The sequence below is a fragment of the Megalobrama amblycephala genome, linkage group LG17 (assembly GCF_018812025.1).
Source record: "Megalobrama amblycephala isolate DHTTF-2021 linkage group LG17, ASM1881202v1, whole genome shotgun sequence".
NCBI classification, from domain to species: domain Eukaryota; kingdom Metazoa; phylum Chordata; class Actinopteri; order Cypriniformes; family Xenocyprididae; genus Megalobrama; species Megalobrama amblycephala.
Genome location: NC_063060.1, coordinates 24,950,013 through 24,964,538, shown reverse-complemented (window position 1 = coordinate 24,964,538; position 14,526 = coordinate 24,950,013). Strand labels below are relative to the sequence as shown.

Sequence of the window (14,526 nt, the reverse complement as noted above, 5' to 3'; positions counted from 1 at the left end):
TCTTGGCATTGTTAAATAACAAGAGTTTAGTACATGGAAATTACATACAGTGAGTCTCAAATTCCATTGTTTCCTCCTTTTTATATAAATCTCATTTGTTTAAAAGACCTCCGAAGAACAGGCGAATCTCAACATAACACCGACTGTTACGTAACAGTCGGGGTGTACGCCCCCAATATTTGCATATGCCAGCCCATGTTCCCAACATTATAAAAGGCATTAGACAAGGGCAGCCAGTATTAACGTCTGGATGTGCACAACCAAATCATCAGACTAGGTAAGCAAGCAAGAACAATAGCGAAAAATGGCAGATGGAGCAATAATAACTGACATGATCCATGATAACATGATATTTTTAGTGATATTTGTAAACTGTCTTTCTAAATGTTTCGTTAGCATGCTGCTAATGTACTGTTAAATGTGGTTAAAGTTACCATCAGTTATTACTGTATTCACGGAGACAAGAGAGCCGTCGCTATTTTCATTTTTAAACACTTGCAGTCTGTATAATGCATAAACAACTTCATTCTTTATAAATCTCTCCAACAGTGTAGCATTAGCCGTTAGCCACGGAGCACTATCAAACTCATTCAAAATCAGAAGTAAACAATATAACAGTATACAATACTCACATAATCCGACGCATGCATGCCGCATGCATGACGAACACTTTGTAAAGATCCATTTTGAGGGTTATATTAGCTGTGTAAACTTTAAGGCACTGTTCAAGGCAAGCGCGAGCTCTGTGGGCGTGGACCACGGGATTTAAAGGGGCCGCAGCATAAAATCGGCGCGTTTATAATGATGCCCCAAAATAGGCAGTTAAAAAAATTAATAAAAAAAAATCTATGGGGTATTTTGATCTGAAACTTCACAGACACATTCAGGGGACACCTTAGACTTATATTACATCTTTTAAAAACATAATCTAGGGCACCTTTAATTCTCACAAAATTATACATTTACATTTCAATATTTATACACGTTTACAAAGATATTCCTTGTCAAACACTCTAACTAAACTTTAGAAAATAACTAACAAGATTTGTGAAGTTACCAAAGTTTAGTTAATAATTTAATTTATTGTTAATAATGAGTCATTTCACTACAAATCATTACACTTAATATTACAGAATTGTTATATTTTTAAACCGTGGTCACTGTTTATAAGGTTTGATTTGACTTGAAGCCTTGAGGTAACTACACAGTTGATATGTTCCTATCTCTTCTCAATTCTTGATGTAAATATTTCTCCATCAGCATGTGTTGTGCAATGTTTTGGTTTTGTCGTGCTTTTTTTTTTTTGCTTTTTTTTTTTCAAGTAGTATGCTGATGTAGCAACATTCTCATCCTGTTTCACCCTAGTATCACATCAATACATTGAAGCACTTCATTCTCTCTTCAACTTTTTTTTTTCTGAAATGGCAAAGCTCTCTATTCCTGCTTGATTCAAAAGTCTCAAACTTCAAAACTAATGGGCAGATACAGCTGATGTGTCAGGAGATTCCATATACTGTAGATTGTCCTTTTTTGAGCTGAAGATACCATGTTATACACAAAACCTAGCGTGGAATGTTGGACACTCATATTAATACACACAACTATCACAGCTTTCCTTATAAATCAGTGTATAGTATAAGTGTATATTGTATATTGTGTCATTTGGGACACAACTACACAGCAAAATCCCCAGAGTTAAATCAACTCTGCTCAGATTACATATGGTCCCTCTCTATATAGTGTTAAAGTAACATTGAAGCAGAGTTAAAGTTAGTGAGATAATTAAGTGATTAATTAAGTTATGATTGAGCATTAGTGATGAACACAGAATCACAGAAGAGAAACACTACAAATGACTTCCAGCCACAGTCTTAGATGAAGTCAACTGAAGATAAAAGACATTAAATCTCTCAGGATATGACAACTCCACAAACAGCATATTAACTCATTAACTTTAACTCTGCTTCAGTGTTATTTTAACTCTATGTAGAGAGGGACCATATGTTCTCTGAGCAGAGTTGATTTAACTCTGGGGATTTTGCTGTGTAGAATCTACTTTCTCATCAACTCTAAAAGTTCATTTAATGAAAATATTTATTTTTGTCCCACAGGGTGACAGAAGTGACTCAGCTAGCCCATGTTTGAGGTCTACTGTCAGTCAACCTTGTACCCCAGTTTCAGCCCCTATTTGTCCCAGGACCAGTCCAGGATCTCCTAAAACTGTCTTTCCACGTCCACTATCTTCTCACCAGGACTCACCTCCCAAATCTCCCCGCCGTCTCAGTTTCAGTGGTATCTTCCGCTCTTCATCCAGCTCAGCCCCTGCCAGCATCAAGCTCTTCTCCAGATCTAGAAAAGGTGAGACACAAGTCTGCTCATTTAATATTTTCAGTTGATTTGAACCCATAATTTTTCCATTAATAGAAAATACTGCATATTCCAGGCTTGGTGATTAATGAAATGGCTAATGAAGTATAATGTTCTGGCCCTGTTTTTAGATTGTTTTATTATTTAGCTGATGAAATTAGTTGTACCTGAGCCATATTATATTATATTATATTATATTATATTATATTATATTATATTATATTATATTATATTATATTATATTATTCAAAATATTTGCACACTCATATACACTGTAGCCAGCAGTATGTGTTTTGTGTCTTAGCTGTTATTTTTGTATTTTGTGTTATATATTTTAAGATGACAAGAATGCTGTATTGACCAATCCAGAATCAGAACTATCCATTTTATAAATACAAATTATTATCTATTTAATTTATATACTTTCTACCCTTGTAAAACATATCACATTATGGCCATCAGGTGTTAAAGTATTTTGGTCACATGTGAGCTCTGTGAGCATATCAAAGCATGCTGGAGATCAAGACCAAAACAGATTACACTTTTATTTCGATGGTCCACTGTAGACATTCTACTTACTATAACTTTGCAAGTACATGCCAACTAGCAGTCATTAGAGTATCAGTAGACTGCTTAATATCTGCTAATACTTTATTTTGATGCTTCCCCAACAGACATTCTACTGACTATAAGCATCTTTGCAACTACATGTCAACTTACTCTACTTATCCGAACCCTAACCTAACTGTCTACTAACAGTTTACTAATACTGCAATGAGAGTTAGCTGACACATAGCTACAGAATGTCTACAGTGGACCATTGAAATGAAGTGTAACCCCAAAACAATACCAGCATGGTAAGAATTCATATAGCTAACTTCCTTAGTTAGTCAGTTTTCCCTGTATACTGATCGCAGACCTGTTTTGCATCTCTCTTTTGTTATAATGGTTTGGGGAAGCTAATCTAGCATCAGTGTCAAGGGGGTATTCTTCACAGAGTTTGACTTCCTGTTGACTTGCTTTCAAAATACCAGAACAGGAAGTGGTTAGATCATGATTTGGATTTTCTAGCCTTTGATTTTCTAATGACTAAAGCCATTACAGCACATGCTATTAGGCCAAATTGTGCAGATCTAATGTGCACATTAAGCAATTTTTTAAATAAAGGGGCACAGACATGTCAGAGTCAAGTCGTGGTTGGAAATGACTTGAGTGAGGGGTTGTTACTGGATTTACAGGCCAGTCTCAGAACCACAGAGTCTAGCTATGCAAGGGTAAATGGAAGAATTATCTATAATAATTACATTTAATATCATTCTTTATTAGCTTACTGCCTGGTTGTATTTCTTAATGATGTCAGATTAAAGGCTGCAAAAATGTTTTTGATGTTTTTAAAGGGATAGTTCACCCAAAAATGAAAATTTGATGTTTATCTGCTTAACCCCAGGGCATCCAAGATGTAGGTGACTTTGTTTGTAGAACACAAATGATGATTTTTAACTCCAACTGTTGCGGTCTGTCAGTCGTATAATGTGGGTCAATGGGAACAACATCCATCCACGAGTAAAAAAAAAAAAAAATGCACAGACAAAAAAATGAGCCGACACATTGATGTCCTAAGACACGAAACGATCGGTTTTTGCGAGAAACGGAACAGTATTTATATCATTTTTTACCTCTAATACACCACTATGTCCAACTGCCTTGCACACTGCATCCGGTGCGTGAGGTGTGTACGCGCTGTGGCATAGTTTAAAGGATTAGTCCACTTTCAAATAACATTTTCCTGATAATTTACTCACCCCCATGTCATCCAAGATGTTCATGTCTTTCTTTCTTCGGTCGAAAAGAAATTAAGGTTTTTGATTAAAACACTCCAGGATTATTCTCCTTATAGTGGACTTCAATGGAGCCCAAACGGTTGAAGGTCAAAATGACAGTTTCAGTGCAGCTTCAAAGGGCTTTAAACGATACCAGATCAGGAATAAGGGTCTTATCTAGCGAAACAGTCGGTCATTTTCTAAAAAAAAACAACTGTATATGCTTTATAAACACAAATGTTCACCTTGCACATGCTTCCGCTTTCCATATTCTTCACAAAGCTTACGCTGTATGTCCTACGCCTTACCTATTCTACTTACGGAATGAACGCGACACCAAGTTCTTTAAAGGGTGAACTATACGCTAAAATAAAAATTCTTTCATCATTTACCCACCCTCATGTCTTTCTAAACTTACTTTCTCCTATGGAACACAAAAGATGATATTGTAAAAAAGATGTGATTTTTTTTTTAGGGAGGAAATAAGTTGGAAATAGAAAATGGAAATCAGTTGTTTGGACTCTAACGTTCTTTAACCCTTAAATGCCTGACTGTTTCACCAATCATTCTTACATATTCGGGTCTTTATCGACCCAGATCTATATCTAACACGGAAGGATCTCTACCTGTCGCGATAATATAAAACTCTTCTGATAATAGAGTAACAATTACAGAAGAATAAAATAAAGCATATTTTGTTACCTTTTGGAGCTTGAAAGGGCTCCGTTTGAGCAGATGTTTTATGCCATCACCACTGTCCTCGTCAGAGCTCATTTCCCAGTAAATTCAGCAAATAATGGGCTAGTTTTATGTTTGAGGATATGAGCCCATTCGTGATCTCAAACATATTCTCAAAACTATATAATTTTCAGCATCTTCAAAATCAATATTTCGATCGCTAACAGCTTCACCAGATCCATCCAGTAACAGTTACAGTCATATTTGATTGCGTTCAGTACTTGCTCTGCGGTAAATCGCTGAGCCATTTCATGTTTTTCTTATTATTTCGTTTTCTGTCTAAATGAGTCGTCACTTCAGCATTGTGTTTCAGACATTGCCACCTTGTGGAATAAAGGTGAATTGCACTTATTCCGTCATCTAAGATTCAATTATTGTTGTGCAGAAAAAATATACGTACACTCATACACACCTCGGGTCGTTTGCGACCCTATACAATTTTTACAAAAAATTAATACAAAAATAGGCATTCTTTTATAATTTTATGATTTTTTTTCTTTTTTATAATGAATTGATTGAGGAATACCAAGAAGGTTGATGTCTAACTTTAAAAAATGAACGAGGAGGAGGGTAGTGAATGACGTCCCAGGTCACTAAAGACCCGAGGTATGCATTTAAGGGTTAAAATATCTTTTGTGTTCAGCAGAAGAAATTCACAGGTTTTGAAGGACACGAGGGGAAGTGAATGACAGTTTTTTTTTTTTTTTTTTTTTTTTTTTTACTTAGTCATATTTCTTAACATTTAACATTTTTAATATCTTGCAGCTTTATGCAACTATTTTACATCTACAACTCAAATGATTTGTCTTAAAGGTGCTGTAAGTGATTTCTGAGAAATGCTGATGAAAGTGGACCGAGCAGCACAACACACTTGTAGCCAATCACCATTAGGGGGCGTAGACACTCATGATGGGGGAGGAGAGAGAGTGAGCAAGAGGGAGATTTGAAGAAAGACTGTAGAAAGAGAAATGGCTGAGAGACATTACAGAGAAAAGGTCAGAGGAATATCACTGGAAAAAGAAGGGTTATGATCAGGCAAGAGCTTTAGGACCCATGTTAATTTTAGAAAAGCTTTCCGGCTCTTAAGCAGGAAGGCCTGAAAACGGGCACTGAGGTTGCGTTGTTTCTGCTCCATACCTGAGTAACATTGGTTTTGCTATGTTTCACAGAACCAAGATATGCTGTTGTTGTAATGTTAGCTATAGTAACAGGCAAGGCCATCTCTAGCAGGGCGAAAGGTGGTGATGATTCCCTTGGCAGGGGGGGCCCTGTGATTTCAGCCTGAGACGGACAAACCCAACACCAATATCCCAACCCACACCACCACAACATCCGAAACACAATATCAATCAAGGGGGGCCACAGCAACAACCTGCACCATGGCTACCGATATATCCCAGCTACTGTCCTGGGGATAGTTTTGAGTGTCATTGTTTGTCTGGAGCTGGTGTGCTGCTTTATTTTGCTTTGCTTCAGCTATGATAAAGAGACATCCACTCTTTGCTTTGCGTGTTAGTGCATTTTGGGGGCTGAGCAATGAAGGAAGGGATGTGTTTGTTTAAGTTTATTTCAAATATCAACAGATTACAGTGTACTCTTTTATGCATCTATTTTGTACTTGAACAGAGCAGGTTCAGTATATCACAGTCAACAAATCAAATGCTTTAATATTAATTGCATGGCAGTAAAACACAGCACCTTCTCAGTCTGGTTTCAAGTGTTAGTTGTTTTGAAGTGATCATTACAGAGATTTTGCCAATTTGGCTGATTAACAGAAGTGCTCAGTCCTCCTTGTGTCATTTCCAAAATCTGCTAACGGAATGAATAGTGCACATTCTCAGTGATTTTCTTAACTAAGATCAGATGCCAGTGTGTTTGTTTCTCAAACTGGTCTCACAATATTCATAAATAATGACATAAAAATACACTACTAAATCACTGATAATGGTTCTGTTATAGGGGATGTATTATGTGATGTGGTTTATGCTGTTGATCTACTGTAGCATTCTTTTCTCTACAGTTGAAACATGAGCTGGTTATACTTTTATTAAATAAGGTAACCACATATTCGTGAGCCAAGGACCGACAAATCTCCCTCCCTGTTTTTTGAAGGTTTTAGTTTGAGGAAGCATGTTTGCTCTCAAACTAAATCACTGTGAGCAGTTGGAATGTGAACTCATGAGCTGTTAATAACTGCTGAAAAACACAGACATAGCTGATCTTGAGAGAAACTCCTTTATCTCTAAACTGCTTGAATGTGTTCAAGACATGAAAAGATGTTCTTAAGAAATATGGTGGTGTATGAGTCTACACACTTAAAATAAGAGCAGTGAGTCATTCTATCCTGATAGTATGAAGAGGTTTGTTTGCATCTCAGTGAAAAGAATATTCCATAAATGTGTCCAGCGGAGTGGCAAGACTTGAGTGACTGTTACTATGTTCCATACTTAATCAAAATGAATACACCTAAAAAAATTCTGGTTCCTGGCCATGTTTCCAGATTGTTCTCCAATAAGAGGACTCTTCCAAAGGGTGTTTCCTTTGCCTCAGGGTCACAGGAACGCCTCCTTTATTGATGAAAAGCTTTTAGACCAATTTTCAAATTGCAAGTTCAGTTTAAAGAGCTCTTTTTATGGACTGATGATTGTGGGGGCATATTGAGGCTTCATGAATACATGTCTTTGTGCACTTTATTTGAATAATATGAAACCCGAGCATCTGCATGCACTGAGATCTCACCACATTTGTTTGGCCTGTTCCACTTCTGTTTAATCATACAGTACATATTGTACTGTATGGTGAAAAATTTCATTCTGGCCCATACTATCCTTTGGCCTTGTTTACACTGGTATTAAGAAGCATATTAGTCAATCCTATCACAACAAGTGGACAATGCTAAATACAGATGTAAATGGGATCTAAAACAAGATTTGAGCTTGTCCACTTCGATTTCCACTTCCAAGTAGTCAAAAACGCGTTTGACCGTATTTCATCATAGTGTAGACACTCCTGTGGTTGAATGTGTTTGAACAGCCACAAACGATGGAAATATTATGGGACCCACTAGCCAGATGAAATTTAAGCTGTTGGCTGAAGACCTAAGTTTGGTTTAAAGATGAAAAACGTAGCAAGCACAATGTTCTCTCATCATTCCTGATTTCTAACATGCACTCACCATGTTTGGCATGGTATTGCGGCTATCAGAGCAGAAATTAAAGCTGCTGCTCTCCATGTTTTTCTGTCATCCCCAATCGCATTCATATGTAAATTGTGTGAGCTTATTTTATCCATTAGATTGAAAGATCTGAAAAAGCCCATACATTTACCTTACCATAGACCCTCCCCTTGAAGGAATCAGGACAGAATTGGTTGAAAGTGGACAAATGAGATGGATTAAAACACTGGGTGTAATTGGAAATATGTCTACCTCGTCTAATTGTGATCTGATCAACCAGAACACATCTTAATACCAGGAGTAAACAGGGCCTTAGACTCAGAGGTTGACCCTCAAACGTTGTTTCAGCGATCTCCTTTACTTCCCACCAGGAGGCACTGTGGCTCAAACATTCATCTTATATCATACACCCCAGTTTCAAGAGTTAGATGATAATTCATACTTCAAAGTACTTGGAAAACAGCAACTGCATAATCTTTGAAGTACATCACCCCTCACGAGTAAGAGAGCATTGCATGCAGCCTTGATTAAACAGTCGTGCTGTATTATAGTCAGACAGACATTGATCTCATAGAATAATGTGGTCTGTTTTGATCGACCACTGAATATTTCATTTTTACTCTGAACATGTATAGAAGGCTTTATTATCTATTGGACTGATGAGCTCTGTGGCAGGGTGTAAACACCAGGAATCAGATGAGTTGCAGGCTCAGAGGGACACAGAGCATCAGCACTTTTTAAAGGTCACTGCTGTAAAGTTTCTATATTATTGTCTGCCCTGAAAGAGAAGGCAGTGCTGAACAACCAGGAAGAGATGGGATTTTAAACTGCAGAAGTGAAACTATAGGATTGAGATCACAAACAGTTGTTCAGATAGAATGTAGATTCTAGCAATAGCACACTTAAGTTCTCATTGATATTAAAGGGAATGTTTACACATTAAACTGATGTGTACATTGATAAATGTTTATATGATGAACAGATTTAATTTAGGCTTTTATTCACATATAAACATTCATCAGCGCACACATCAGTTATGGTAAATGGAAGCTCAAGCATGCTTGCTTGACATTAGAGAACCAGTGAGGTTCATTCTTGTGTTACGCAGCACATTTGAGCTTCCACAACAACCAATGAGGTTTGTTCTCATGCATTAAGCAAGTACGGTTGAGCTTCTGTTATGTTTGCTGATCAGTGTTTCTATGTGAATAAAAGCCTAAATTCAATCTGTTCATCATATAAAGCGATCGTGTCTCTTCATAAAATTTGGATTTAACCACTTAATTCATATGTATTAGTTTTATGATCTCTATATGAAAGTTTTGAAGCATCAAATTATTAATAATAGACTTAGCAAACACCATTAATATATATTTTTTGCAATTAAATGTTTATTGTACACTCTGAAAAAAGATGGTTCCTTAAATGTTCTTTACATGTAGTTACAGTTCTATTTAGAACTGTATCATAACCCTTTATATGCTGAAATGGTTCTTTATGTTAGAGTTTATTGATCTTTTTTCCCGCTTTTTTGTTTTTCAAATCTGTAACTGTCAAAGCCACCTCATTACTGATTTTCTGGAGCTCAGCAGCCATCTAATTACACAGACTGTCAACACGCTCTCAATAGGTAAATTATTTCTTTCTTAACTTTAAAGTTGTTACTAGTTTCCTACCAGTCATGCCTTTTTCTCTTTTTAGTTTAACAGAGCATGTAAGTGTGAGCAGCTCCGTTCGTTTAAGGATAGGCCTATTTATCTTCTCTTCTCCACTAAGCAACAGAGATATTGAATTTATGATCCATATTGTTAGATTTTTTTAAATTACTACTTTATGCATAAATATACCCAGCCACAAAAAAACATTAAAGCTATCACATGACTTTATATATTTTCCTTCTAACATTGTAAAGGGCTCACATACTGTCCATTTTTGCTAATTTTGGCCTTCATAATAGTTTTTACATAAACAAATAGCAGAGACACACTGTAACTGTAAAGATACTAATATACTAATATTAATTTTAAAACAAACTATTAATAAAAGGCTATTTATAACACCATTAAGGTCCTATATAGCATTTTCAAATCATGGTTCTTTATGGAACCTTATAAAAAGGGTTCAATTTAGCACCAAAAAGGGTTCTGCTATTGTTACAAGCCGAAGAACCATTTTTCTTAAAAGTGTAGTAATTAAATTTATAATTCTAATCAAGGGAAAGTAAAATGGCATAGCATAACTGAAAGCTGAGAGGGCGACACCAAGACCAAATGGGTAAAGCCAGAGTAGCAGAGTAAAAGTAATATAGTGTCTGTATGCAAATTCAGTGGCAAAGCAAAAAAGCCAACGCCGTGTGGAGGACTGTACCAGTAGTGTAGCTGGCTTGTGTTGCCTGGTCTCCTTTTACAGCTTCCTGCCATGTATGCTATTTTAAAGAGACACAGCTGCACCTGACAATTTCCTGCAGAGAGGGCAGGACTGTACGCTGATCTCCACAAACAGAGAGCGAGAGAGAGAGAGGAGAAGAGAAAAGGCGAGAGGAGAGAGAGAGAGAGAGCAGACAGATGAGTGAAGAGAGGCATCACTTCTGAGACAATCTGCGGCACTGGGGGTCATAAGCAAGTCTGCCTTTCATCAGCAAGGTCTGCTCAACTGACACAGTGTAAGCAAAGTGACGGACTGCATTGAAGTGACAGTGTGTGTTCCATGGAGACAAAATCAGGGGATCAATAGCACTGGAATACAGCCAATGCTGGGATTTTATTTCTACAAAGGGCACTAAGGCAATCCAAGTGGACTGCTGGGACATGTGGCATCTGTGAAGATCAGACGGAAAACACAAAGAGACACCTATAGGAGACACTTCTGAAAGCACAGTTCTCCGTAGCTCAGCTCCATCATCTAGAACTGGTGGTTTCATTAAGAACGAGAACCTCTTTTGTAATCCAGGACATTTGCTTTGGCTTCACTTGTGTTGAGTTCTCTGTTATTGGAACAGGATCTCTGTGTCGTGCATCATTTTAGTTAGGAGGGTATGGTTGATCTTCAGGTCGGACGTGAGGCCTGCTGGTTCCCATGAAGAGGTTTGGCAGTTTGCGTCGGACAAAGAGGCGCAAGGACGACGAGCTGCTCACCGGGAGACGGCAGTCAGAGTCGGCATGTCCATCTGGTATGGTACTAATCAGGATATGTCTCTGTATAGAGCCTTCAGCTAGACATAACAGTATTGATATCTGGTGGTAGTGGAATGTTACAGTCTGCCTTGTGCTATTATGAGGCAAGCACTGACTGTGTTGTTCATCAAATAATCTAAGAATTGGTCAGATATATACAGTATATGTTGTATAAAGTGCCATGACTCATATTGTTTGAATTGGATCAATCATTCATGGTCTGCTGACTTGGCCACTATTTTGTGTGTCATTAGATCATTAAAATAGACATTACAGTGTAGAGGTAAAGGCAGTTACACTTGGTTGGCATGGTCCACATTGAGCATTGTATATCTTTATTAATCACTTGGCTGGGAAACTCATTTCAGAACTAATTTGGTTCAGGGTTGACCCTGAAGCCATCAGCTGATGCCTTCGTCACTGTGACGCAAACACAAATGTGACTATGGGTTCCATTAGGAGTAAGGCTTGAAAGGGACATCAGAGTCACCTGTAACATTCCTTTGATGCATTTTTTTATTTGATTACTAAACTTAAATTGAACTGGAGGCATTAACTGTAAATTAAAACTCATGTTTTACTATTGCAGTTGGCAAAACATGCATACTATATTAAGAATGTAAATGTAAGAATCTTGAGTATTGCAGTCATGTGACATGTAAAACTTGATTTTGGACATACTTGAAGGTGATGTAATTTTTTCAAAAAAAAAATGCTTGGTTAAAAACAACCCAAGTTGGGTTGAAAATGGACAAATCCAGTGGTTGGGTTAAATGTTTGCCCAACCTGCTGGGTAGTTTAATTGAGTAACTGGGTAACTCAACTATTGTTTAAAAACTGTATTGGTTGCTTAAAATGAACCCAAAGTATGTTGAGAATTAGGCTAACATGTATTAATATGTTTAATAAATGAACATTGCTTTATTAAATTGCTTATTATTAGTAAAGGTTCAGCTTTTGATTATTATTGTTGCCTCTAGTAATTATGTGTCTGAAGTTTTGGTTTCATTTTAAGCCAGCCATATAGTAATTTTTAAACAATAGATGGGTTTGTCCATTTTGAACCCAACTTGGGTTGTTTTTAACCCAGCATTTTTTAGTGTACAACCAAGAAAGCTGTTCGTAAGTTGATTTCCCATAAAAGTATAAACACTATGCCACTATCAAAACATTATCCTGCTTGTTTGGGTGTCCTGACCAGCCCAACATAGCGATAGTGATATTAGCTCAACCATTGGTGTAAGTTTGGGGCGGGACTGTCTGTTGGCTGAGCAATTAAAGAATTAAAGGGTAGTGTTGGGGAATCTGTTTGGAAAGCCTATATTTTTGCAATAATTTGTATGGTGCTGCTAGTAATGTAGAAATTTAACACAACACCTTTAAAGAACAACTACACTACATTAACTACGTATTACAGCAGTCAGTTTGTATTGATCTACTGCATTTCCAGTATGTCTGGATACACATACACATGCACTGAATCATATGATGGGTCACATTATATCAGCCTGACTGGAGAGTTGTATTAGAGCCGCAGTAGTGTCCTAAGGGGCTTCACTGTGTGTCACATGAAATGGTGTTCCTGACGCAAATCGAACAGGTTCAGATTGCCTCACCAGTCTGTCAGTTGAAAGTTTTATTCAGGTTAATGTTCATGCTTAGGATATAGGTTTTAAGGATATAGGTATAGTTCTAAATTTGTCAGATGATTTTTCAGAGCCAGTATATTTCCTGACTGACTCTGACATTGATTATTTGCTCAATAAGAGCCATGGAAGTGTCTGAAAGCTTTAGCCTCCGTTTCTCAAGTTCCAGCTGTTGAAAGCATGATACTCAATAGTCTTCTTGCTCAATATAGTTAATGTGGTTAAGTTATTAGGATGTGCTGTGTGCAATAGCTTGTAGGAAGGTGTTGATATTAATGTTCTCATTTGTAGCATGACAGTTACTCAAATAACTGAGAAGGATGAAAATATAATGTAAAACTACATGCACACAATTAGATAAGATGACATTCATTTCTTCAAATGGGACAAAGGTTTTGTGGCCATCTTTCAAACTATCATTGCATCATTATTATTGAATTGAATTAAGACATGCAGTCAGGTTTTACATAACATAGTCTAAAACCAGAATCCCTCACTTGACATTACCATGGAGAGTAGTCTAACTGGTCTGAGATCAGCATACCAGCATACATACTGGAGGTCTGACCCTGTGCTGTGAGTGAGTGTTATCTGCCCTCGTGGAATGTGTAGCAGTGGCAAGGCTAAAATAAGAAGCTAACGCAGCAACACACCAAACAGGTCTAAGCCAGCTGGGAGAATGTGGCTAAATGTCAGGAGATAGCTAGGAACCCAAACTCATGTTTATGTGCACACATATTGGCTTTTAATGCTTACTGCCCACATATGATTTATATGAGAAGTGTAGTTTGGGTCCAAACTCAATAGAGATCGATATTAGAAAGTTACTGTACTGTACCTTCATCCAACAAGCATCCTTCAGTGTGTGTTGCTACTAGTAGCATCATATAGTAAGGATCTCAGCACAGCTGTTCTTATGAGCTCCTCACATCTACTGACATAAATCAAGCGGTGGCAGAGAAAGCTTATAGCGTATTCGTGAAACCACCTAGCCAGTGTGCTGGAGGGAGAGGCCTGGAGGGAAGAAGAAGCTATTAGGAAGATGTGGTCACATTAGCTAAATTTTGCCAAAATTTCATGGGCATAGTCAACTGTCAATAAGAGTGCTGCAGGGATAATATATTTTTGTAGGCCAAAATCTAGAAACGAGTTCCAGTTCCATCACCCTGAAGTGGGTATTTTGAATTGTTTTTTTTGTTAAATGCCTGAAATAAGGTCTGTGGATTAACACAAGCTTAACAATTCTGTCATTAATTTCTCACACTCAAGTCATTCCAAACCCCTAAGACTTTCGTTTATCTTCGGAACACAAATTTTTGATGAAATGTGAGAGCTTTCTGTCCCTCCATAGACAGCTACGCAACTGAAACTTTGATAAGCACAAAAAGAGATCGTAAAACTAATCCATATGTATTGTGTGGTTTAGTCCAAATTTTCAGAAGAGACATGATCACTTTTGAATTTAGGCTTTTATTCACATATAAACATTCATCAACGCACACATTAGTTGTGGTAAACGGAAGCTCAAGCATGTTTGATTGAAGTATGCGGGAACCAATGAGGTTCATTCTCGTGTCACGCAGCTTGTTTGAGCTTCCAGAAGAGAT

The 14,526-nt window shown here is 37.3% G+C and overlaps 1 protein-coding gene across 4 annotated transcripts in view; it reads left to right on the top strand.

Moving 5' to 3' along the window:
- The window catches only part of prkag2b (protein kinase, AMP-activated, gamma 2 non-catalytic subunit b), a 41,534-nt gene that overhangs the window by 5,778 nt on the left and 21,230 nt on the right, over positions 1-14,526 (top strand). For 3 of the 4 annotated variants that reach the window (XR_007181111.1, XM_048165068.1, XM_048165069.1), the window contains exon 3: positions 2,112-2,358. Coding sequence is in view for 3 of the 4 variants with exons in the window: in XM_048165068.1 (XP_048021025.1) it covers positions 2,112-2,358 (247 nt within the window). In the remaining variant the exon portion in view is untranslated. Of the gene's footprint in view, positions 1-2,111; positions 2,359-9,550; positions 11,270-14,526 lie in introns of those variants that run through there. The other variant, XM_048165070.1, reaches the window with a different exon arrangement.